Source organism: Pangasianodon hypophthalmus, chromosome 26 (assembly GCF_027358585.1).
Source record: "Pangasianodon hypophthalmus isolate fPanHyp1 chromosome 26, fPanHyp1.pri, whole genome shotgun sequence".
Lineage (NCBI taxonomy): Eukaryota > Metazoa > Chordata > Actinopteri > Siluriformes > Pangasiidae > Pangasianodon > Pangasianodon hypophthalmus.
In genome coordinates, this window is record NC_069735.1 from 4,756,507 (window position 1) to 4,783,618 (window position 27,112).

The window sequence follows — 27,112 nt, forward strand, 5'->3', positions numbered from 1 at the left end:
ATGATGTCTTTCATCTGCTCCATTAAGTATCCTTGGCCAACCACTGCATCCACAGTCCTCAACGCTGCCCATTTCTTTGTGCTTCTGCAGAAGAGCCTGGAAACACCTGCCTGCCTTGAAATTTCTGCCTATGAGACCTTGCTGATGCAGTAAGACCACCTTGTGTCTTGTTGTTGTACTAAGTCTTGCCTGGTTTAAATTTTTTTTTTTTTAGATTAAACTGTCTTTAGCAACCTCACCATGTCAGTAGAGCATGGCTGTTCCTCACCCAGTTTTATTCCTTCTACACAGCTGTTTCTGTTTCAGGTAATAATTGTGTTTCAATCTATGTATTATCTTGTTGATCCTTAGCACCTGTTTGGTATAATTGTTTAATCATGCAGTGGAATATATGCTTACAAATCCCTCACTGTGTTCAAGTGTACCTAGGAGAATTGGTGCAGTTTGGTGCAGCAAAGAGTGGTCACAGCAACGAAAAGAATTTCATTGTGCTGTAATGTATATGTGACAAATCAAGGCTTCCTCTTCTATTGTATCCGAAACCAAAAAATACAGATTTTTGTGAATCTCACATTATGTTATCTGGCTATACCACAAATCCTACTCTTGGGAATGGACTCCAGGTCAAGTGGTGTTAGCAGAAACCACCCATTATGGGCTTTTGGGAATTTTCATATGCTTCATGAGCCAAAGATTCTTCATATTCTTCATACCAAATTTAATAATGAATATTTTCTTTCATAGATGGGCAGAATTCTGATGATATTCAGCAAGCCGCTCAGCAGTTACATGCCCGGTGGGTTGAGTTTTGTTCTCTGCTGGCTGAGAGGCTAGCGTGGCTGGCCTACCAGACTAAAGTACTGGCTTTCTACAATCTCTTCCACAACTTGGAGCAGATAGTAGCAAATTCAGAGAACTGGCTGAAAATTCAGCAACCCCCAGCCTGTGAGCCAGAACCTCTAAGGATCCAACTTGAGCGCTGCAGGGTAACCATCTCTGTTTTCCAGTGTGCATGGGGTCCTATTCCTCTTTCAATGTGTCTTTCAATGTCTGTCTGTTTTGATTTTGTGTCCATATGCAGGACTGTCTATTTCTGTGCCTTTCCAGGTAATGCCCTTTACCCACTGCATGTGTTAATCTATGCATGCGTCCCTAATAGAAAACAAATAAAAGGATTAAGTGGAATTTAATGACTTCACACAAATTAAAATAAATAGTCTCTGTACTTAACTGCCTACTAGTTCATTCACACTCAATCCTCCTAAAGAAGAATGTTAATTTACTGTAAAATGAAAATATATTTAGATATGAAATTAGTGAGAACAAACCACAAACATTTAGCATAACATTTTTTATAGCATAAAATTGAAACTACGGTATAGGGGCATCTTCTACTCACTGCATTTTTCAGAATTGTGTTATTATACTAGTTATTTTGCTTTTAGGAGCTTGAGTTTGTGTGATGAAGCCAAAAAAAGGTAAATTGTTTCTGTAGGATTTTCTTGACTCTTCGTTTCGTCTGACTGCTGAAACCATGGTCTGCAAGAAGCTTGCAAAACATTTACAGGATTTCAATACCAAAAGGTATTGATCAGGCAAGGGGCACAAAAGAATTTCCAAAATATTAAATGTACCATACAATACCGTGAAGGCCATCATCAACAAGTGGTGAAAATGGGGCACCACCAAGAACAGGATGTCACTTCAAAATTGACAAAAGGACTTTTCAGAGAGGCTGCCAAGAGACCTATGTCAGTGTTAAAGGAGGTGGCTGCAGGAATATCTGTCAAGTACTGGTCACCCCTGCATGTGATAATCTATCATATTCTTCACATCTGGGCTATGGGGTAGGGGGGGCTAGACAGAAGCCCCTTTGCACAGAAAAAAAAAAACATCCAAGCCCTCCTAAATCACCCTGAACCATGTGGCAAAATGTGTTATGATCTGATGAGACCAAGATAGAACTTTTTGGGCATAATTCTAAAAGATACATTTGGTGCACAATCAAGACAGCTTATCACCCAAAGAACATCATATCCACTGTGAAGCATGATGGTGGCTGCATTGTGCTATGAGGCTACTTCTCTTCAGCTGGAACTGGAGCTCTATTCAAGATAAATGAAATTGTGGAAAGCAACAAAACCTGCAGGCCTCTGTTAGACAGCTGAAGATTAAGAAAAAATTCACCTTCCAGCATGATAATGACCCAAAGCACAAATTGACAAACAATTGGCTTCATACGAAGATCAACATTTTGAAATGGCCTTAATCAGCCCAGATCTAAATGCTACTGAAAATATGTGGAATAACAGGAGATCTACAAGCAATTTGATAGATCTGGAACTCTCTTGCAAGGAGGAGTGGAATAAAATTGCCAAATCAAGACATGCTAATTTGGAAGACTCCTTTCTGGTCACTTCCATAGACCTTCTGGTCAGAAGTTTTGAGAAGGATGCCTGAGATCCTCAGCATCTCAATCTGCCCCTCCTTCACAATACTCAGTGTACTCTCATCATCTCATCATATCCTAACAGCTACAACCATTTGTACTAATATCACAAACCAAAAAGAATAGCCAAAAAGATGATACTGCTAATCTGAAAGGAATGAAAGAACAAAAATAGCCTTACTACTAGGTTAAACTATTAAGTAAACCTTCTTCATTAGAAAACAATTCACAGCAACTCAGAGAAATAAACTCACAGCAACCCTACCTGGCACATTTGGAGCTTAGACGTTCTTGTTAACAGCAAATACGGTCCTATATGTGTTAAGTATTGTGTACCTCAAGATATATGTTTGCAATTGTCTGTTATATATTGTATTGTATGTTGTGTTTTGTTGTGTCCGATATTAATGACAGTGTGTACCGTGTATAACTGTGTGCTTTGTTACCTTTATATGTTTATATTGAATTTAATTAAAAAAAAAAAAAAAAAAAAAGACTTGATACATGATACAAACACAGGATACAAACACAGGAATATAAAAAGTCTACATACCCCTGTTATAGCAGTCTAGCAAATAGCAAGGTGGAAGATGATCGGATATGATTTATCTTATTTTCATTTTTTACATCATAAAAATAAGGTAATAGTGCAAACAGTGATCAGTGGAAGTGGTCTGAGCAGGGCAAGAATGAGAAAGAGAATTTTACTGCAACAGGAAATTTGTATTTTCCAGTGATTTGTTTATAGAAAAATTAAGAATGTCACTTTTTCTCTTTCTTTAAACATTGCTAAATTCATTGTTCGCCAAACTGAATATATTTTCTTTATAAATGATCAGTTATGTCTGACCCGGTTATATGATATTTGAAATTACTACATTATGCATGAACATTTGACATATTGCTACATCTGTTTTCTCCATTTTTTTCTGTCAAATCAGTATCATTGATAGGCCAAATGTTTACTCCTGTTTCTAGGATGAGATAGCTCGTCTGTCTGTGCTTGAACCAGAAGTGGAGCACTTACATGGACAACTTCGGGAGCTAAGAGAGAAAGAGGAAACACAGGTCCTCTTTGATGCAGATATAGCTGCATTCCAGGACCACTACCAGAATGTTCTTGCAGACCTAAAGGCCAGAGAGAAACAGCTTGTATTAGGTAATGTGTAGTAATGTGTGGTGAAAGGACTGTAGAACACACAGCATTCTATATTTATGGGTCCCTGCACTAACCCATATAATCCTAAAATGAGAATCCTATAGTCACAATTTTTAGCACTGATTCCTAAAACTACTGTTCTCAACTAATCTTTGATGTTATTGTGGTTTATCACAAAATCTGGATGAAACGCTATTTTGGATTTTGAAGACACTAAACAATAAGCCAATCAAACCTTTGTGTGTAGAGCTTGGTTAACATGGAGCTTGGATACAAAAATAAATAGTTTTATCTACTTTCATGATACTTTAAAGATCACCTGATTTGCCACCTATAGCCTATCAGTTTTCAGCAGACAACTGGCAGGCTTATCATTGGCCTATCATCATTAAACCTGAGTGAGGGACTGGACTTTATGGACTACCTAGTATTCTGTGCAACCTTGCAAAATAGCCACTGGTACCAATATTTTCACACCTGAGCCCAGTGGTTCCACTTATATTTTATGATATCTCTCTCGTTCTTTTTCTCTCTCCCTGTGGGTATGACCATGAGCAGAGCATCATTATGATTTCAAAGACATACTATGCTAGACTTAACCTCTGCCTGGGAAATTTCATCCAATAATTGTTCTTTAAAAAAATAAGAACAAATCGCTCATTTGTGAAATGTGAATCAAACAGTTAACTGTCATTATGCATTGAACACCAAGGTCTGATTTCTGACATGGATTAAGTCTAGTTTTAGATTAAAATGCACTTTTAAACACTAACTAGCTCTCACACGCATTCTAAGTCAGTGATAAAATAGTCCTAGATTAAGAGACTAATGTCACTTCAGGAGTAAGTAAAGTTTCAAATGTAACCTTTGAGGAGGCAGGTTCATTTCAGTTTACATTAATTAACTGGATTGTGTCAATGAAGATCAACAGACACCACCAGCAAGATAAATACTCGACAGCAGTGATTCTCTACTAGGCTTGTGTGATATAACGATATTATCACCCCAACATGATATTACATTATCACATTATCCAGTGATGTGTATCGCCAATTATATTATATTACCAGATCTGCAAACTGTTATGGATTTTGCTATGCATCAGAGTACACTAGTGTTAGAGAGTAAAGGGTTTACGTTTAGGTGCACTGCATTATGGGTATTGTAGTTTAGGGTGGGGCTTGAGGCTGTGAGCATGTGGGAGCCGCAGAGAGACAATGTCTTTCCTTTTTTTTTTTTTTAGCTCCATTAGCATTTGTTTTTGTCTGTAGAAGTAAAACCAGCTGGAATACATGCCACCCATTCGGCAGCACTCTCTTCTCTCTCATCACTGTGAAGAAAAAGAGCTAAAAAATATGGAAATTACCACAGAGTGGAAGTTACATGCACGTTCTAAGTTACATGCCCATTCTAACCCACTGAGCAGGAAAGATAACACTAGAATCAGTTATCACTCAAAAATATGCCAAAAAGTGCAGCCTTCTTCTCCCCAGTAAAATAATAGATGAGCCAAACAGACATGTGAATCTGAAAAGTTTCGTGCAGGTGTTTTGACCGGGACCTTTTTCCCCAACCTCATCCCTTGATTTCTGTCAAAGTAAATGGATAATGTTTTGAGTTTGTTAATGTGAAATAAAATCAATCAGTATGTAACAGACTTCACAGACTGGCAAGGAGGAGGCGGGAACCGAGTGAACTCCAATGTAAAGTCTAATAACAAACAAAACCCAAACATAACAGAAACAAACATAGCACCAATACAAAACACACAAAACACCTCCCCTCGGTGTCTCCACCCGCTCCTTTATCCCTCTCTCCCACTGATTAGCCACCTCAGTGCCAGGCGTGCGTCCTCACAGCCTGGCCCCTCCTTCCTCCTCGTCACAGTATATGTTCAACTTACGTAACATTGGACAAGTATATATTTAACAACAGTTAATTATATTTATTAAGAATGGCCCCGAAAAATTGTTGGCTGAAAATAGTCTTCTCTCTTTTGGTTTGGACCACTTGATTCACTGTGGTGACCCCTAACGGGAGCAGCCAAAATAGTAACAACAACATACTATTCAATGAAAGATTTTAATTTGGTCGACAATTATAATTTTGAAATTTGTATCTTATAAATTTTTTAGATTGTTGTACTTTAGTATCATAATAATACAAATGTTATATTCTATGTTTAGCAAAGATATTTTGCTAATAAGTTCATGTATGTTTATTCCCTGAAGTAAAACCAAAATACAAAAATACAAACATTTAGATTAAGATGTATTCTCAATCTTTTTCTCTTCTGTTTTTTTTAGTCCAGTCTAGCCTTCCACCTACACACTACAAGGAAGTAATGGCAGCCCTAATGGCATGGCTGCAACAATGTGAAGACAAACTACCTTCTACAGCTGTAACTGAGTACCCGATCATGGAGCAGAGGCTGAAAGACATCATGGTTTGTTTTTAGGTTTTGAAATAACATAGCACTTCATTTTAGTTTCTGCTGTACCCAATTTTATGTGTTGAATTTACAGTGGTTTTGTTTCTAAAAACATGAACACTTTAATGAAAAACCATCAACACACAAAACACATCAGCACACAGGATTTGGTTGTATTGAAGCTGGTAGTTACATATATAAATGTAAGTCTATGAAAGTGCTGTGAAACACCTGGATACTGGAAGAGGCGATGTTAACCTTATAGGATCTAGAGGAAATGTGTTATGATACATAGGGAGCAGCAGCACAGACTTCTTTAGAGTGGTATCCCTCTACGTAAGGCTCACAAGGGATGCTGCTTGTAGAGTGGCATGTCAGTAGGGGCTGGTTGTCGAGTCTGTCTCTATAGGCTGATCTGATGACATGAACCACACAATGGGCAGGTCTCTGCCTAGACAATGGAGCCGCCATGGCTTATGTCCATAGCCCCCATGGCTTATGTCCATTTTCAGCTTTTCACATCTAGATAGGACCATAGAGCACGCACAGCAAGGAATGCTCTGCTGGATCACCCACATTAAAGACTGCAAGGTCTTTGAACGGATTCACAAATATGATATGACCTTGGGCCAAACTCCTGGATTTATCCACAAGGTCACACCTGAGACATCTGGCTAGCTAATTGCCAGAGCATGCAACTCCCCAATGTTTTTAGCCTAAGGTGAGCTAGCAAGAATGCAGTATTCTTTGTCAAATTCAACTTTAGGATATTTAAGGGACTCTAGCACAAAGGGGAGGTTGCATGCTGGACTTATAGGTGAACCTGACAGGACCCTAGAGAGATGCCATCTGTCAGAGATGCCAACCTGTTTTACTCTCAGATCTAGAATTGGATGCAAATCACCATCCTTTCTGAACAAAGAAATTTGAAAATAACCCCTAGTTTACCTTTCCCATTGCACATCTTTCTAAGAGGGGACAGATTCGATGTGTGTCTGAGAAAATGACCTGGCAGCAAAACTGCATCAGACTCAGATCAGTTCTATTTGCCAGGTATGTTACTTATATTAGTAATTGGTCTTGATGAGTTCACATTTAACCTACTAAACAGACAACACTAGAAAAATCACAAATACGCAAGAAGTACGAGAATTAAATAAGGGACTATATACATTTACAAATGTAAAATGAATAGGATGTGTTACAATGGCACCTATCAAGGGGTGGGATATATACAGATCAGCCATAACATTGAAACCACTGAGAGGTGAAGTGAATAACATTGATTATCTCTTTACAGTGACGCCTGTCAAGGGGTGGGATATATTAGGCAGCAAGTAAAGCAGTGTCGAAGCAGGAAAAATGGGCAAGTGTAAGGATCTGAACAACTTTGTCAAGGTCCAAAGTGATGGCTAGACGATTGGGTTAGAGCATCTTCAAAATGCCAGGTCTTGTGGGGAGTTCCTGGGATGCAGTGGTTAGTACCTACCAAGGAAGGACAACCAGTGAACCAGTGAACCAGCGACAGGAGCCCAAGGCTCAATTATGCATGTGGGGAGAGCTACAGTAGCACAAATTGCTGAAAAAAATAATGCTGGCTATGATAGAAGGGCATCAGAACACACAGTGCAACACAGCTTGCTGTGCATGGGGCTGTGTAGCTGCAGACCAGTCAGACTGCCCATGCTGACCCATAACCACCGCCGAAAGCACCTACAATGGGCATGTGAGCATCAGAACTGGACCATGGAGCAATGGAAGAAGGTGGACTGGTCTGAGGAATCACGTTTTCTTTTACATCATGTGGACAGCTGGGTGCATGTGTGTGTCGCTTACCTGTGGAAGAAGGGCTGAGATGTTCTGCTGGGGAACCTTGGGTCCTGGCATTCATGTGACCTACACAATATTAGGCAGTTGGTTTTAATGTTATAGCTGGTTGGGATGTATATATAATATTATACACACAGAGAGTCCCTTCCAAAAGTATTGGAACTTGTTTTCATTAAGAGGATGTTTTCATTACCCTAGATAAATCTTTTTAAATAAAGCAGCTTTTTCAGAAATTCGGATGTAGATATAAATCTTTACTGAGCAAGCTAATGGCAACAATGGTAAGGAAAACTGCTTGAGAATCAATCAGAACAAATATATTGTCCCTGAGCATGGTCAAGTGTCCCTGATCCAGGTGATCAGGGTGATGCAGCCTTGACTGCAGTAACAAATGAAACAGGCACAACAGGTAGGAGCACCACACTGTCACAGCCACCCATGGCACCATTTTTAGTTTGTAGCACTGCTGGTAGTCACTAACCAATGAGTGATATTTTTGTCTGTAAAATGCCATTTCACCTGCCCCTGTCCAGGGGAGGAAATGAGCTGTGAATTAGCAAGAATTCAGCTAAAATAGTAGACTCCGCAACTCAACAAACCTAGCAATGTGTTAGTTCCACTAGTCATCTAGTTGGTGGAGAAAATGCAGCATGATAAACCAACTTGGTGGAAAAAGATATGAGTTGAATATGCCATTCAGATTACAGAGAATAGAAACTGCTCAGTGCAGGGGGAGCACTGGCACCACAAAAAAAAAAAAAAAAAAAAAAAAAAAAAAAAAAAAAATCAACTCCCAGGAGCCCATAGACATTGGAAATCCACATATAAGAACTGTAAGTGAATACCACACTTTGGAGGTCAGGATATCTGTAGGTCCGATTGTGGTCACAAGCAATGAAACGAATAGTACATGTACTCTGACATGCATGAGTGTGAGAGGGAAGAAAGGGGAATGGCTGCGGTGGGATGGTGGTATTTATTGCAAAAACTGCATCATATGTCACTATGTTACCTTATTCAAGATTCTCAGCAGGTCTGCAGACTCACGCTAGTTGGTATCCAGGTCTTTCACACTGCCCATGGTGGTTAGGAGGGATAAAATAGATCTGTTTGCAAGTAATGGGTTTAACTTCCTATTATTCTCATATAATAAATAGCTGCATTGCAACACTAACATTAATCCAACATATGTCAAATAGTGCCACCAAATTTTAAATCTTGCTATATTAGATGGCCTGTGCATATTTTTTTTTACAGCAAGCCAGTAGCCTCTTCATTGTCCTGTTTTTGGTAGTGCTGGATTATCTTGCTACTTGATATTAAATTTTTTTATTGTTACAAGATTTCTGTACATTACTCAATATAATCAGACATTTATAGTCTTTTGTTTAAGTAAAACATCCTAACATCCTAACAGTCAAGTGGTGTTTTGTACCCTCCACACTGATTTTTACCTACAGTTACCAGACTAATTAAAATGGATTTATAAAGTGAACTCTTGATACCCTGTGCCATGCCCTAAGATTTAACTTTTCACTGCATTAAGATCATCATTATCCTTGGTGTAATATATAAAGAATTTCAATGAGGTAAACAGTTACTGTGCATGTCCATTCCAAATGCATTTCCAGTAGTGCTGTTTTTAAATGCAGACTGTCAGAATGATTAGCTCATATATTTGGGGGTCTTCTAAAAAGTGAACCAACAAGATAAATACAAAAATTACTAATAAATAATTGATCATCATTACGAATTAAGAATTTGAGAAAATAGTTGTTCGACAGAATTTAAACCTGAAGTGACTATGTGCATCATTACCTTGTTGATACAGAGTGTGCTTACACCAGAGAGATGGTGAAAGCTTATCATACTTTGGATGTTTACAGAGTGGAAAGGTGTGAGATATTTGGTCTTATAATTTGTTTATATCCTCTGTATTTTGTATGGTGATGTTGGAGCAGTAAAACACTGTCTAAAATGTACCCAGCATGGTCCATTACTGAGAACGAGGGGAAGTTGTGAGCAGACATTATTCATGTATGGCTGGATGAGTTGGCTAGCCTTATTTTTTTTTTGAGAATGACTTGAGTAAGTCATGAATGACTGGAAACACCCAGTGCATTAATTTACCAATGGTATTTTTCAGGCAATTCAAGCAGCGCAACAAGAGCACCAGAGTAAAAAGGATGATCTTAATAAGATGGCTGAACAGGTGTACCAGAAAGCTCCCCCTGAGATATCTCAAAGGTATCACATTGAGATGGACAGTATGATGGCCTTTTGGAGACATACGTGTGAAAAACTAAGAGAGAACATACAAAAATTGCAGGAACACATGACCAAGCTGCAGCAGTTCCAGGTAGGTGTTGGAATAATTGTTTTTTTAGTTTTCATTACACACAAAGTTGGAGGACATTTTCAGGGCTTTTTATCCATTTTTAAAACACTATCAAATGGCATGTCTGAGAACTAACTTGGTACCCAGTATTTGTATAACTCATAATGTGAACTGATTAGAAATGCTGATAAATTTTTTTTTTTCATGAAGTTTTTGTCAACTTGTATCCCTTTATTTGCACTTTATAACCAAATACTGTATATCCTCTAATCTCTGGTTTAACCGTTTAACATTTATACATACTTTAGACTGCTATAGCTTATGAGCAACTTTTTTTACATTTCCTATGTTTGATCACTCAGATACCTCTCAACCCCCAGCTAAGCTCTTCAATTGCCCAGTATAATTCCATTAATCAAAAAATCCATAATGTGATATTAATAAAATCTGTAGTACACTAACATATATATTTATTCTAAGGCACCAATGTGATAATTTTTGGGATTCCAGGCAGCCTCATTTTATACAGTCAGGCCCATAAGTATTTGGACAGTGACACAATTTTTGTAATATTGCCTCTGTACACCACCACAATGGATCTGAAATGAAGCAATCAAGATTTGATTGAAGTGTTGACTTTCATCTTTAATTCAAGGGGTTTGACAAAAATATTGCATTAACTGTTTAATACAGCCGTTTTTACATAGTCTCCATTTTTACAGGCTCAAAAATTAGATAAACTAACATAATTATAGAGTGGATATAAAAAGTCTACACACCCTGTTAAAATGGCAGATTTTTGTGATGTAAAAAGATGAAACCTTTCAGAACTTCAGAACTTTTTCCACCCTCAATCTGAAATTACAATGTGTAAAAATTAAGTGAAAAAGAATCAGAAACAATTGAGAGAAAAATAGGAAAAATAAAAATCACAAAAACTCTGTCATTGTCCAAATACTTCCAGTCCTGACTGTACATTGTTGAAGCACCTTTTGATTATATTACAGCACTCAATCTTTTTGGCTAAGAGTCTATCAGCGTGGCACATCTTGACTTGGCAGTATTTTCTCACTCTTTTGTAAGGGCATCCCCTGTGCACAGCCCCCTTGAGGTCACTCCATGGATTTTTAGTTGGATTCAGGTCTGATCAACATTCAGAACATTGATCTTCTTTTGGTTAAACCATTCCTTTGTTGATTTGGATGTATGCTTTGGGTCATTGTCATGCTAAAACAGGAAATTCCTTTTCATCTTCAGCTTACTAGCAGATGCCTGAAGGTTTTGCACTAAAATCGACTGGTATTTGTAGTTATTCATGATTCCCTCCACCTTGATAAAGCCCCAGTTCTGGCTGAAGAAAAGCAGCCCTAAAGCACGATGCTGCCACCATCATGCTTCACCGTGAATATGGTGTTCTTTTGGTGATGTGCATTTTTTTTTTTTGCACCAGACATACTTTATGGAATTATGGAATTATTATACCTTTTGGAATTGGTCTCTATGGTCTTGATCAGAACATAGCACATTTTGCCACATAGTTTTAGTTGAGCTTGGATGTTTGTTTGTTTGTTTTTTTGTCTAGCCACTTTTTCTGTCTAGCCACCCTACCCCATAGCCCAGATATATGAAGAATATGAGAGATTGTAGTCACATGCAGAGGGTAATCTGTACTTGTCAGATATTCCTTCAGCTCCTTTAATATTGTTGTAGGTCTCTTGGCCTCCCTGTTAAGTTTTTGGTTTGTCCTTTTATGAATTTTAGAGGGATGTCCTGTTCTTGGTGATGTCACTGTGGTGCCCCATTTTCTCCACTTGTTGATGATAGCCTTCATGGTGTTCCACGGTACATCTGATGTTTTGGAAATACATCTCTCCTCATCGATACCCTTACAAAAACTGCATTTTTTCACCCCTCACTAGGCTGTGGTCTAAAGTCAGTAAGGTTAAAGATTGCTTGGCTGCTTCCATTTCACTTTGCCCGTTAGGTGCAGCGAAGCCGGTGCTTGGCTAACACGGTGTGAAGACAGGCTAAACGCAGTAGAGTATCTTGACTGTGTTGTGGCTTATGTTGGTTGTCAGCGTCAATCAAGGATTATTGCTTTCACATACTTCCATGGAATAATTGGTCTAGTGTTTCTTTTAACAGCCATTGCACGATCCTTATGTATGTGAATCTAAAATGCTAAAAATAACTGCTGTTGGACTACTCATCACCTGCATCACTGTCATGGCCCTCACTTACTATTCCATCTAATTTGGTTGCATATAATAGACACCCATTGTTTTTCATCATCGATATCAGAGTGGCACATAAACATCAGCAATCCAAGGACTCTTGCCAGGGACAAACCTTACCGCCACCGAAGCTACTGTCTGACAATGAAGCCCAATTTGCCCTGCTAAACTGTCATTCGTTAACTGACAAAGCTATTCTGTTGAATGACAAAACCACTCGCAGTGCTCTGGGTATACTGCTACTCATCAAGGGTTGGCAAACAGAACGTGACTTTATACAGCTGAATTTGCTTGTATTTCTTATCATGGGCTTATTGAATTTACTGTCTGTTTCCTTCTCCAAAAAGCCCCCAGAAAATCCAAAATATCCTACCCTACCTTAAATCTATCAGTGCTCAATTGTTCTCAGCCTCCATTCATACCTCTTCTATTACTGACATTTCTAAACTGTCCTGTCATGTTGAGATCCTGTCCACCTACAGTACTGTGCAAAAGTCTTAGGCACCCTAATTTTGGCTGGTTCTGCAAGATGCTCAGTAAAACTTCCAGCTGATTTCCTTATAAAACTGCACAAATTGTACCTGAGACTACTATTTTTTTTTAAAGCGAAGGATCGTCATACCGAATATTGACTTTGTTTCATTTATTACTGTTTACTGCTCTTAATAGTATTTTTTTATGTAGAAGCATTTAATTTCATTATTTTTGAAGGCATCTTTGCTCTATAGCATTTCTTTACATGTGCCTAAGACTTTTGCACAGTACTGTATGTCATCTCAAAAGCTTTAGAGGAACATGCACCAATTAAGACTAGACTGGTTCCCTCTTCCTATTCTTCTCCTTGATTTATTCAAGAGTTCCAGGCCATGAAAGCTACCATATTGAGCGGGTCCATAAGAAAACTGGCCTCACAGTACATATGTTGGTCTATAGTGATGATTTATTAAAGTACCATGCTGGATTTAATACATCTCCTCCTTCATCATTGGTGCACAGTGTAGACCAAGAACTCTCTGCACTACCATTAATAAAATAACTCACCCCCCTGTGGCTGCTGCCTCTGGCTCTGAGGAGCTGTGCAACTCATTTCTGCACTTTTCTGCACTTTTCAAGATGATTCAAAATTGACTCAATCTACAAACACCTTCCTTAACGCGCCTCCTCTTTTCCAGATCGCATCTTGCAGCCTGTACATTCTGTCTGCTATCTTTCTTGCTTTGTTCCCACAACACCATTCTCTATTATTGAGTTACTAAAGAACACTAATACATCATCATGTCTGCTAGATCCTGAACCCACAGCACTTCTCAAAAACTGTATGTCAGATAAAGCAGCCCATATTTCTCACCTAATAAATTGTATTTTAGCTCTGGGAATTGTACCAGCAGATCGGCAGCTGTTACCCCTGTTTTGAAAAAGCTGGGTCTATATTCAGCAGAGCGAATCAACTATAGGCCAATATCCAATCTCCCTTTTGTGGCTAAACTCTTGGAAAGGGTGTTCGGATGTATTCAGTGTTTCTCAGGTTCAGATGCATCTTGCCTCAAATAATCTGTATGAGTCCTTTCAATCTGGGTTTCGACCATTCCACAACACCGAAACCGTACTCGTCAATGTTGTGAATGATCTCCTTCAGACTACAGATTCTGGGTCTCTGTTAAGTGCTGCTTTTGATACAGTGTCTCGCAACACATCTTTTGCACACCTATAAACTATTGGTATTAATGTTATAGTTTTTTTCCTGGTTTACTTCATATCTTATGCTTCAAGGCTTTGTTCTCCGTCCACTCCTGTCTCAGTTATCTTATTTGGCATCATGTCTTCAGCTTTCACTGTTATGCAGATGACACACAGCTTTACCAACTTTACCATTCCCAGTTCAGCCCTTCCACCACCTTTGCTCCTAGCTTGCATCCATGACATCAAGGAGTGGATACACAAAAATTACCTCAAACTTAACACAGATGTAACAGATGTCTTTCTAATTAGTCCTAATGCTTTAGTCTCTAAACTGAGCTTTAACATTGATGGAGTATTTGTCAAACCATCTAGTACCATTAGCAATCTAGGTGTCATCTTCAATCACTCACCTTCTCTTTCCACATCAGTTCCCTTACAAAAACTGCATTTTTTTCACCTTTGTAATATCACTCGACTCTAACCCATACTCACCTTAGAGTGTGAAGATGCTCACACTCTAATCCACGCCTTTGTTACTTTATGTCTGGCCTACTGCATTGCTCTCTTTACTGGCCTTCCTATTAATACAATCTCCAGATTACAGTATTTCCAGAATTCGGCTGCTCACTCACGTTCTGCTCACATCTCGCCCACTCTCTTTAAGCTGCACTGGTTATACCCATCTCTTAACATATTCAAAACAAAACCCTCCTTGTCACCTTCAAAGCCTTACATGTCTATGCCCCAGGTTATTTGACTGAACTGGTGCTTCTCTATACCCTCACCCAAGTGGTATTTCCAGAATTCGGCTGCTCGCTCACATTCTGCTCACATCTCGCCCACTCTCTTTAAGCTGCACTGGTTATACCCATCTCTTAACATATTCAAAACAAAACCCTCCTTGTCACCTTCAAAGCCTTACATGTCTATGCCCCAGGTTATTTGACTGAACTGGTGCTTCTCCATACCCTCACCCAAGTGTTAAGGTCACCCATCAACTCTTTCCGCACAATCCCTTGATTCAGACTTCGGGAGGTGTTTCAGTGTTTTTGTAACCAAGTTGTGGAATCTACTTCCACAGAGCCTTCGAGAAATCTTCTCCATTTCCTCCTTCAAAACACAACGCAAAACCCATCTCTTCACTCACTGCTATAACCCCCTGATCGTATTGCTCTGAGAAAGGTGCTATATAAAAAAAACATAAAAATAAGTTAAACTTAAATAATTTAGTTTAAACTTAATTAAATAATTAAACTTATTATCATCCATCCATCCATTTTTTCGTCCATCCACTGGAGTACCCAGAGGAAACCTCCGAAGCACAGGGAGAACATGCAAACTCCACGCACACAAGGCGGAGGTGGGATTCGAACCCCAACCCCAGAGGTGGTTCTTCTTCTTCTTCTTCCAAATGTAGCGTCTGTGTGGGGAGAAGTTATGTTTATTTAATAGACATAAAGCCAATAGGCTCTGTTTGTGGAAATTTGATCATTTGATGGGGATTTTTTAAAATATAATATTTACACAATTATAGAAACCTCAGAAAACAACAGCAGTTGATGATAGAAACATTGTGAGAGCTGTGAAGAAAAACCCAAAAACAACAGTCAACAATCAACATTACCAGCAACCTCCACAGGGCAGGGGTGAAGGTACCACAATCCCCATTCAAAGAATTAAAGAGCAGAAATATAGCGGCCATCCCACAAGATGGAAACCACTAATCAGCAATAAGAATTGGAAGGCCAGATTGGAATTTGCAAAGAAATACAGAGATAAGCCACAAAAGTGCTGAGACCAAGTTTAAGCTCTACCAAAGTGATGGAAAGGTCAAAGCGTGGAGAAAGAAAGGGTCTGCTCATGATCCAAAACATATGAGTTCTTCAGTCAAGCATGGTGAAGGTATTGTCCTGGGCTTGCATGGCTGCTTCTGGAACGGGCTCACTAATCTTTCTTTATGATGTAACTTTATGATGGTAGCAGCAGAATGAATTCAGAAGTCTACAGAAACATTCTGTTTGCCAATTTATGGAGAAATGCATCCAATCTAATTGAGGGAACTTCATCCTGCAGCAAGACAGTGACCCAAACTGCCACACTGCCAACACAAAAAGGATTGCATCAGAGGAAAAAAGTGGAAGGTTTTAGATTGGCCAAGTCGATCACCAGACCTTCCAGACCCCCAGAACAAACAAAAAGTAAAAGAAGATGTGGTACAAGCCTGAAAAAGTATCACAAAAGAACAATGCAACAGTTTGGTAATGTCAGTAGGTCGCCGACTTGATGCAGTTATTGCAAGAAAGGGATATGCAATCAAATATTGAGTGTCATTTAATTTAAGACTATCTGTTTAAGACCATCTGCTGAAATTTTGATCTGTCATCACCTTAGTTTATAAGGAGAGAGCCACATAAGTAAATCTTGATAACCCTTCAGCTTTGAAGGTAGGATTTTTCTTCTAAGATCTAAGTCGATTTGTAACCATTTGTTCAGTCTCTTTTGTGGTTAATCAAAGAGGGGGTTACAATTTATCTGGCACCTCATAGTCTGATGTCTGACTACTTTTATTCCCAAGTATGTAATTTGTTTTTTCACTGAAATGTTACAAATAGATCATCAATAGGCATGTTATTTAGTAGCCATTAGCTCACATTTTAGGCAAAGTTTAGGCAATGACAAGAAAGTCTTAAAAAGAGATTATAAATGTTACTTACACGTAGCATGTTACTTATAATATAGTGGTATATATTCAGCTGCACTCTGTGTGTGTGTGTGTGTTTGTGGTTATGGATTTTAATTATTGTAATAATTATTACTTTTATATTAAAATTAATTAAATGAAGAATTAATTACTCTGTGTTTTGGCTAAAGGAAAATACCAGAAAACAGTAAAAGTTTTGGAAACATTTGCAAAAGTAATTACTATATTTTGCCCCACCAGTAGCTCATTTTCTTAAAAAGACATTTGAATGGTCATTGAATTAGAATGGACATTTACAATGAATAAATAGTTTGTATGATATTTAACTAACTCTCAGAATATCAATTCAAAAAATAACCAAGTACCATCATGTATGTAAAGAATACCATCATGTATGTAAAGAAAAAAGGAAAGCACCTTCCTTCTCTAACGCAAAGAAAATATATTTTACAATTAGAATGACACAAAGACCCTGCAGAAGTGGATGGCCGAGGTTGATGTTTTTCTGAATGAGGAGTGGCCAGCTTTAGGAGATTCAGAGGCTCTTGAGAAGCAACTAGAACAGTGCACAGTGAGTCTTTAATTATTTAGTGTCTCTGTGTTAACAAAATAGTACTAAAAATGCAAATGGATGAACAGACTGACTGACTGACTGATTGGTCAAAAAAATAAAAACAGTATTTTTTTTTATTTGCCAGGCCTTAGTTAATGACATTCACACTGTCCAACCTAGTCTTAATGGCATCAATGAGGTTGGACAGGTCTTGAAGAAGGAAGCAGAGCCACCATTTGCTGTCAAAATACAGAAGCAGCTTGATGACCTCAATTCTCAGTGGGAACTAATTTGCAAACAGGTAATAATTAGCAATCCTAATAAAAGTTCTGAGTTTGCACAAGATAAAAAACAAAAATACATTCATCAAAGGATTTTAAGTGTGTCTACCTGATTGTATTCTATGAAATGAATTGCTGTCATGTATTTTCTCTTTAGGCATATGCAAAAAAATCTGCCTTGAAAGGTGGACTGGATATGACAGTGAGTTTGAAGAAGGAAATGCAAGAGATGCAAGAGTGGATTACACAAGCAGAAGAAGATTATCTGGAGAGTGATTTCCATTATAAAACACCTGAAGAACTCCATACAGCAGTGGAGGAACTTAAGGTTTGTGTTTTTCAAACTGAAAGCATGGCTTTTTAGATGTTGTTTTTCAAAAACAGTTTTATTGTTCCTTATAACAATGTTAAGGGTGTTAAGTTCAATTTTTCAGGAACTGTATTCTTTTGTCTTTGTTTAAATTCTACTTTCACCAAAATAATCTTCCTTTAATAGCACCTTGAAGAACACATTCAGATGCTCCTCAATGCATGAATCTGAATCAGGTGTGTTAGGGGTTCATAAATAATGGACTGTTTAAAAAAAATGTTAAGGCTAATTATCTTAATTGTAAAATTTTTAAAAATGTAAGTGTAGATAAAATAAATGCTGCTTCCAGGTGCTTAGGTATAATCCACCATTGCAGTCCATTCAAAGAAACTAGGAGTTCCTTATATTTTCTGTGTGGTTTGAAATGCCTTTTGTACACATTTATTTGGATATTACAAAAAAGTTGGAGTTACCAAGGAATATAAGGTTGCTTGTTCAGTTCCTTATAAATCAGTTGTGCCAAGATATAGGCTGATATAACTGTGAGATAGATACTGTACATTTCTGTGCACAGGGTGTACATCCAAAATACCTTGACAGGGTAATGCCTTAACATTCATTTCTTTGCTGCAGAAAGCAAAATTATGCCTGTCTTTAACATCAGAAAGAGTTTGTGAAACCAAATGCAGAAGAAAAAAATACACTGAATGTCTCTTTTGTATGTTATTTCAATCCACTGTTCAACACTCAGAGAGCTCAAGAAGAAATCCATCAGAAAGAAATAAAGGTAAACCTTCTGGAAGATAAAGTCACCAGTTTTATTGCGAAGGCTCCACCCATAGCCCACGAGGCGCTAAAGGCAGAACTAAATGTTTTGACTTCCAACTACCAACGGCTGTGTAGTCGGCTTGATGGGAAGTACAAGACATTAGAGGTAATCTAACTCGTGTAAATATAATAATTTCCACCATTCATCCACAAAGGTCATCCAACCTAACGCATCATTCCATTTTTATCAATTGCAGGAGGTGTGGGCTTGCTGGTGTGAATTGCTGTGCTACTTGGAACAGGAAAATACTTGGATGGATCTACTAGAACAGAAACTTAATGAGATGGAGAACTATCAAGGAGGAGCAGACAAAATAGCGGAGGCTCTCGCTGTATGTAGTTTGACACTTAACCCTTTATTTTTACTTTTTATTAACCACTATATAGTGGTTTTATATATATATACACACACACACACACTAACCGAACACTTTTTATTAGGAACACTATATTAATAGTGTCATAAAATGTTAATGAAACCAGTTTGAGAGGACTTTTGGTTTGTGACATGGTCTGGAAGTAGCCATTATAAGATAAGGTAAATTGTGGCCATCAAGGGATGCACATGGTCAGAAAAAATACTCAAATAGACTCTGGCATTCAAATGATGATTGATGATATTAATGGGCCCAAAGTGTGCCAAGAACACATTCCCCACACCATTGCATCACCTCCACCAGCCTGGACTGTTGACACAAGGCAGGTTGGGTCCATGGATTCATGCTGTTGGCACTAAATTCTGACCTTACCATCTGTGTGCCTCAGCAGAAATCGAGATTCATCAGATCAGACTATGTTTTTTCCAGTCTTCAGTTGTCCAGTTTCAGTGCTGCCTCAGCTTTCTGTTCTTGGCTGACAGACGTGGTATTCTGTTGTCGTAGCCTATTTGCCTCAAGCTTCAATGTTTTTTGCATTCTGAAATGCTTTTCTGCTCACCACAATTGTACAGAGTGGTTATGTGAGTTACTGTAGCCTTTCTGTCAGCTTGAACTATTTTGGCCATTCTCTGTTGATCTCTATTGTCAACATGGTTTTTCCATCCACAGGACTGCTGCTCACTCATGGTTGATGTGAATATTAATATCTGCAGGATTTTATGCATTACAGTGCTGCCAAATGATATGGCTGATTAAATAATAGCATGAATGAGTAGGTGTAATGGTGTAATGTATTTCAAGAAGCAACCAAACATTACCTTGCAACACATATTCTCAGATGTATGACTTTTTCTGATTCTTTGCAGCTGGACCTGGATCATATGCCTCTGTGACCTCAACATGTTCATCACTGTCTCAATTACGCTGATCAGAATTGCTTGCTTTTTAGCAAGAAACTTTTCGCAATTGTCTGTCCAACTGCGCAAACAAACCCCCAATGGCATTAACGTTATTTAGCTAAGGTGTACTTTGCTGGTAATTTGTCTAATTTTCTCTGAAAAAAATGGATATTAAAGAGAATTGGGAACCATTTAGCAAACTACATGAATCCCAGTTTAATTCCTGTCTAATTTTTTTGAACATGACCACTGTAGCTATGATTTGCTAGAATTTTTTTTTTTTTTTTTTTGCAAAAACAAAAGAATTAGCCTTACCTTTCCAGTACTTTTGGAGGGGACTGTACAACACTTCATTTTTCACACATATACAGTACAAGAGGTTTCAAGAAAAGAGTCCCAAGAACACTTGTAGGATAAGACCAAGCAGTAGATGGCAGGAGGGATCTAGTGCTGGACTCATCAAGTATAGTACAGAGCCCTCAGGGGAGATTTGGAGACCTGTGAGGGTTTTTGAAAGATATGTCCAAATAAACCAAAAGTAGAGTGAACCTATTTGAGAACATTATCAGAATGTTTTTTTGTTGTTGTTGCAACTTGAGTTAGTACTTTCGTAATACAATTTACTTTATTTTATTTAATGTCTGTTCATGTCTTCTTTTTGTTCTAGTCTTTGGATACCATGATAAAAGAACATCCTGAATATAATCGTAACCAAATACGTGAGTTGGCCCAGACCCTTATGGATGGAGGAGTCCTTGATGAGCTCATTCATAAGAAGGTGGAAAATTACAACATTCGCTGGGATGAACTTATGCAAAGGGTATGCATTTGACAGTACATATGGTATTAATGTAACTGTTGTTTTCAAAGTTTAAACACATGAATGAAGTGGCCACTGCCATTAGGGAATACTGTTGCCATGAAGGGGTGTACTTGGTCTGCAACAGTGTTTAGGTAGGTGATACATGTCAAAATAAATACATGAAATCTACATGAATGCCAGGACCCAAGGTTTCCCAGCAGAACATTGCCCAGAGCATAACACTGCCTCTGCCAGCTTGTTTCCTTCCCATAATGCATCCCGGTGCCATGTCTTCCCTAGGTAAGTGACACACACACACACGGCCATCCACATGATGTGAAAGAAAACTTGATTCATCAGACCAGGCCACCTTCTTCCATTGCTCCATGAGCACTTTCGGCAGTGGACAGGAGTCAGGACTTTGACCGGTCTGCGGCTACGCAGCCCCATATGCAGCAAGCTGCAATTCACTATGTGTTCTGACAAGTTAATGCTGGCAATTATAGCCAGCATTAACTTTTACAGCAATTTGTGCTACAGTAGCTCTTCTGTGGGATCGGAGCAGACTGGCTAGCCTTTGCTCCCCATGCGCGTCTGTGAGCCTTGGGCACCCATGTCCCTGTTGCCAGTTCACCAGTTGTCCTTGTACCGGAATGATGGGAAGAGAAAAGTATGGCGAAAGAAAGGAACAGCTCTTGATCCAAAGTATACCACATCATGTGTCAAACATGGTGGAGGAAGTGTTATGGAATGGGCATGTATGGCTGCCAATGGAAAGGGCTCACTGGTGTTTATTAATGATGTGACTGCTGACAGAAGTAGCAAGATGAATTCTGAGTTGTATAGGGCTATATTCTCTGCTCACATTCAGCCAAATGCTACAAAACTGATAGGACGCCTCTTCACAGTGCAGGTGGATAATGACCCTAAACATACTGCGAAAGCAACTCAAGACTTTTTGAAGGCAGAGAAATGGAATATTCTTCAATGGCCAAGTCAGTTGCCTGATCTCAACCCAATTGAGCATGCTTTTCACTTACTGGAGACAAGACTGAAGGCAGAAAGACCCACAAACAAGGCAGTCATTGACTGCAAAGGATTTTCATCCAAGTATTCAAATTATGGTTATATTTACAGTTATGTCACTTTGTCCAAATACCTTTGAGCCCCTGAAAATGGAGGTACTTTGTTGAAAATGGCTGTAATTCCTAAATGGTAAATGCCATATTTTTGTGGAACCTCTTAAAATAAGCTGAAAGTCTACACTTCAATCACATCTTGATTGTTTTATTTCAAATCCGTTGTGGTGGTGTATAAAGGCAATATCACAAAAACTCTGCCATTGTCCAAATACTTCTGGGCCTGACTGTATATATATATATATATATATATATATATATATATATATATATATATATACAGTCAGGCCCATACATATATATATATGTATATATGCGAGAGAGAGAGATTTGTTGTGACAGTCTATTGTATCTGTGGTCTCAGTTACATTTTGTGCACTTTTATAAGGAAATTGGCTGATGAGTTTTTCAAAGCATCTTGAAGAATCTTATATATTTCTTCTGGACACTCTGATTGTTGCACTTGGTTCTGTTTTTGCTTGGTTTTGTTTTATGAAAAGTGTATTTTTTTTTAATTGTTATAAATTATTTTTCAATCTATTATTCTTTACTGCAACAGGCTTTACAAAGGCGACAACAGCTGGAGAAGAGCTTACAGTGGGTGAACAAGAATGACAAAACTCTGCGTCTAATCCAAGATTCTCTAAAGGCAACTGATCGTCATTTGACTGCATATCTTGCAGATGGTATAGACGCTGCTCAGATACCTCAGGAATCTCAGGTTTGCGTATTTCTCAACGTAACACCATTTTCTAAAAATCCTGTTTAATACAGGATTTTCTTCATTTAAGTACTTTCTAGAACTTGTACCAAGACCTTTAGAAAATATCTAAATATGCTGTGGGTAAAACAAAGTTTTTAAACTGCTTTCTTTTAACATCTTTTATTATTATTATAGAAAATTCAAACTGAACTGAGTGGTCATGAAGTGACTCTAGATGGCATGAAGAAACAGTCCAGTGAGGATGCGTCAGAAAAAATGGTCACTGAGATTGATGCTACATATGTGAGCATTATAAACTTTTCCATTTTCAAATTTCACATTAAAATATACACAAAAGCAAAAAAAATGCTGATAAGTAAAACTTAACATGATATCTGTCTTACTCACCTTCAAATGAAACATATGGTATTGCATCAATTTAAGTTTACTATCTTCTTCACTGGTTCTTTATAGTGCAAGAGCATATCTATAAACAATCTTTTAAAGTTTATCTGGTTGAATTTTATGAAAAGCTATTTGCAGCACAAAAGTTACAGGCAGCTATTTGCCAACCTGGATGATAAATGTTATTGACTCTAAGCATGTTTCGTACAATGTGACTAATCAACAGAAATTACATACACATGCCCATGCCTTGGTCAAGAAATGAAATTTTATAATTATGCATATTGAAAATGTGTGCAACTTTCCCCCTTTGGTAAGCCGTGATCTTTTTCATAGTAGAACATTACAGGCCCTTATGTTTTATGCTACAGTAACACCTATCTGTCACTTGAAATTGGAATGCTGAAGGGCACAGCAGAGGCAGCTTGGCAGTGCTGCAGTTTGAACTTACAACCTTCTGATCAGTAGACCAGAAACCACTGAGCTACCACTGGCTGTATTCTTTAAAAGTAATTATGAGAGTATAATATAAAATATATAGTTATAAAATATATAGTAATAATAGTTATAGAAGAAAAAAATCTACCTAGATGCTCGGTCATGGTTTCTCAGGCAAAGTGGCTAATTTTCTGTTTGTGGGGTAAAAGGCGGTATAAAAAAAAAGTCTCTCAACTGAAATGACAAACGTCATTCTTTATTTTGAAGTCAATAATAAGTTAACATTGAAAGCAATAGCTGATAGTAAGAAGCAAATCATAAATATATAAACAAAATGTGTTAATAGCTTAAAGAGAAACCCTAATGATGTTTCTAATGCTGCTGCTAATGCTGTTCAACGCAATGCATCCAACGGAGGAATGACAGACAGACAGACAGACAGACAGATAGATAGATGTGCTGTGCATATATTTAATTAAAATTAAAGAGCCTAATTTGAAATTAACCTCATTGTTTTGGATTCTTTCTAAGGCTAAATTATTGGAGGTGAAAGCAAAGTTTCGACTTTTCCAAAAGCCAGCCAACTTTGATCAGAGATTGAAAGAATGCGAACGTGTTTTGGAAGAGGTGAAGGGTGAACTGGGGGTACTGAGTATCCACAGTGTAGAGCAGGATGTGCTGCAATCCCAGTTGGAGCAGTGCATGGTGGGTATTATCTGCTTTATAAATTTTAAATTATTTGTATCTGTACACATTTATGGCTCTTACGTGAAGTCCAGTCTAGAGGACAGCTGTTAAATAATAATTAAATAATATGTTGTACTCTGGATCTTGTTGCTTACATTAACATAGATTTTGGAGTTTTGTACAGTATATGGCCAAAAGTATGTGGACGCCTGAGTATTGAACATCCCATTCCAAAACCATGGGCATTAATATTGAGTTCTTCCCCCTTTGCTGCAATACCAGACCCCACTCTCCTGTGAAGGCTTTCCACTAGATTTTGGAATTGTGGCTGTGGGGTTTGTGCCCATTCAGTCACAAGAACGTAAGAGATTGGGCACTGATGCCTGTCAAGAAGGCCTGGTTCCAGCCGTCATTCCAGCCGTCATTCCAGCCGTCATTCCTTTGTGGGAGTAGTTTGGAGAATACTCACACATGGCTGTGAGGGTCAGGTGTCCACATACCTTTGGCCATATAGTGTACTTGCTATAACTGTATTCTTGCCATACAAGCATTTATGAGGTTGTTAAAATGGTATTTTCAAATATACAGATGTGAGCTTGATCTATTTGTCGTCAGATATGGATGACAGTAAGAGACTTAATTACCCAATTAATCAATCAATTAATTACCCAAATAGCGATTAACAACTAATATTTATAATTAACCATTCATATTTAATAATTCCTTAAATAAATAGATAAAAAAAACAAATGGGACAGAAATGGCAAAACAATATTTATTTATTATATTTTATTATTTATATTATTTTTACATTTATATACAGTATTTATGTAGCCTATTTCCTTACATTTATCTATCCCTTCATGTATTTATTTGTTTGTTTGTATGATTGATTGATTGTTTGTTTATGCATTCCTTCCTCCATGCCAGTCTTTTGTATTTGAACCAGGGACCTGTTTTTCATATGTGGATTACTGAGTTAGCTGGATTGGACTGTTGTCAGTTTGACATAATACTGGATTTTGATGTTGGATTTGTCCCTTCTTCAAAGCTGTTATTGCATGCTCAAACCTGCAAAATAGTAAACTGAGCAGTCTCTTGACAGCTTTGTTACCAAGACACAAACAGCTGGCTTGTTTGATGTAAATAAGATTAGAGCACACATTTAGAGAGGTTTATAAAGATAGAAATTTGTGTAAATGCTTTATTACCAAGTATGTTGTGCAGTTACTAGGTCAAGGTCATGGAATTGTCTTTGCAATTTCTTGAACTAATTACAAATTCAAATTACAAATGATTTCAGAGTGGATATAAAAACTCCACACATCCCTGGTAAAATTGCAGGTTTTGTGATGTAAAAGCTAAACCAAGATAAATCATGTCAGATCTTTTGTGATATAACTTAACTAATACTTTGTTAAAGCACCTTTGGCTTAAAGTCATTTCACAAGTTTTTGATATGATTTAGGTCTGTTTTGACTTGGATTTGTGCTTTGAGTTGTTATTGTGCTGAAAGTTGAACTTTTTCTTCGTCTTCAGCTGTCTAACAGAGGCTTGCAGGTTTTGTGCCAAAATAGATGTTTGGTGACATCCATGATTCCCTCTGTCTTGACTAGAGCCCAAGTCCGAGCTAAAGAGAATTAGCCCCATAGCATGATGTGCCACGACCATGCTTCACCTTGGGTATTGGTGTTCTTTGGGTAATAATGATAAACTGTCTTGTTTTTGTACCAAAGTTATCTTTTAGAGTTATGCCCAAAAAGTTCTACCTTGGTCTCAGCAGACCATAACAGATTTTGCCACATGGTTTTAGGTTGGCTTTGATTTTTTTTTTTTTTTTGTGAGAAACAGCTTCCGTCTAGCCACACTACCCCATAGCTATGATATTTGAAAGATATGAGAGATTGTTGACACATGCAGGAAGTGACCAGTACTTATTTCTGCAACTCCTTTAATGTTGCCCTAAGTCTCTTGACAGCCTCTTTGATAAGTTTTCAACTTGTCCTTTTTTTTCGATTTTTGAGGGACGTCTTATTCTTGGTAATGTCACTATGGTGCCCCATTTTCTCCACTTGTTGATGATGGCCTCACGGTGTTCCATGGTACAATGGGCTAGAAGCTCAGACCTATGGTGACAGGCCACTCCACAAGGAGTGTTTCAGCCTCATGGACACTATGAAGGGCCATGCTGTTCCAGGTCTGTGCTGCAGCTATCTGGGCATTGCCATGTAACTCTCAAGATTTCTTAAGATTAACATCACCCCGTTAGGATAAGGAGTGGCAGATGTGACATGTCTGATTAATCTCTCAGGACTTTTCCTCGGGACTCTCTGTCTCATCAGGGCTTTTCCTCATGGATTTTGGGTTACAAGCCCATACCATCAACTATTTAAATAAAATAAAAAGTTAACACCACCTTAATCTGCATCTACCAAAATACTGCATCAGACTGAGGCCAAGATTAAAGGATTAGTCATTTCAAAATGTGTTAGTGTCCAGGCATGATAGTTTCCTCTCATACGTTCACCTTTTGTTCCCTTTGTCAACATTTGTTTTGTGCTTTACTGTATGAATGATTTATGCTGTGTGTCAGCGTTAGTGTGAGTCTACCATCTATCTCTTCTCATAAATAATCTTCATATATGACAATATATGTAAAAAATACCATAGTATAAAAGTACCACATATTTTTAATGCTGCTATTTTAAAATGATTGGCTGCTACTTTTAATAGCACAAGACAATGGGCAGTGGTAACCATTACCTTTAAAAGCAGTGTATAAATGTTGATGAGGGCCAGGGGTGGCTTGTATGAATGGGTTAGCAAGCCTAAGTCCACTGTCCTTCAAAGATTATAAAAAGTTGTTTT

General features: G+C 38.0%; 1 protein-coding gene across 26 annotated transcripts in view; it reads left to right on the plus strand.

Moving 5' to 3' along the window:
• The window catches only part of dmd (dystrophin), a 260,429-nt gene that overhangs the window by 56,734 nt on the left and 176,583 nt on the right, over positions 1-27,112 (plus strand). For all 26 annotated transcript variants that reach the window (XM_053230044.1, XM_053230046.1, XM_026928750.3 and 23 more), the window contains 13 exons: positions 745-986; positions 3,428-3,608; positions 5,915-6,054; positions 10,016-10,228; positions 17,280-17,393; positions 17,521-17,676; positions 17,814-17,984; positions 18,718-18,900; positions 18,992-19,126; positions 20,738-20,890; positions 22,571-22,732; positions 22,910-23,017; positions 24,089-24,262. In XM_053230044.1, the coding sequence (XP_053086019.1) occupies positions 745-986; positions 3,428-3,608; positions 5,915-6,054; positions 10,016-10,228; positions 17,280-17,393; positions 17,521-17,676; positions 17,814-17,984; positions 18,718-18,900; positions 18,992-19,126; positions 20,738-20,890; positions 22,571-22,732; positions 22,910-23,017; positions 24,089-24,262 (2,132 nt within the window). The remainder of the gene's footprint in view (positions 1-744; positions 987-3,427; positions 3,609-5,914; positions 6,055-10,015; positions 10,229-17,279; positions 17,394-17,520; positions 17,677-17,813; positions 17,985-18,717; positions 18,901-18,991; positions 19,127-20,737; positions 20,891-22,570; positions 22,733-22,909; positions 23,018-24,088; positions 24,263-27,112) is intronic.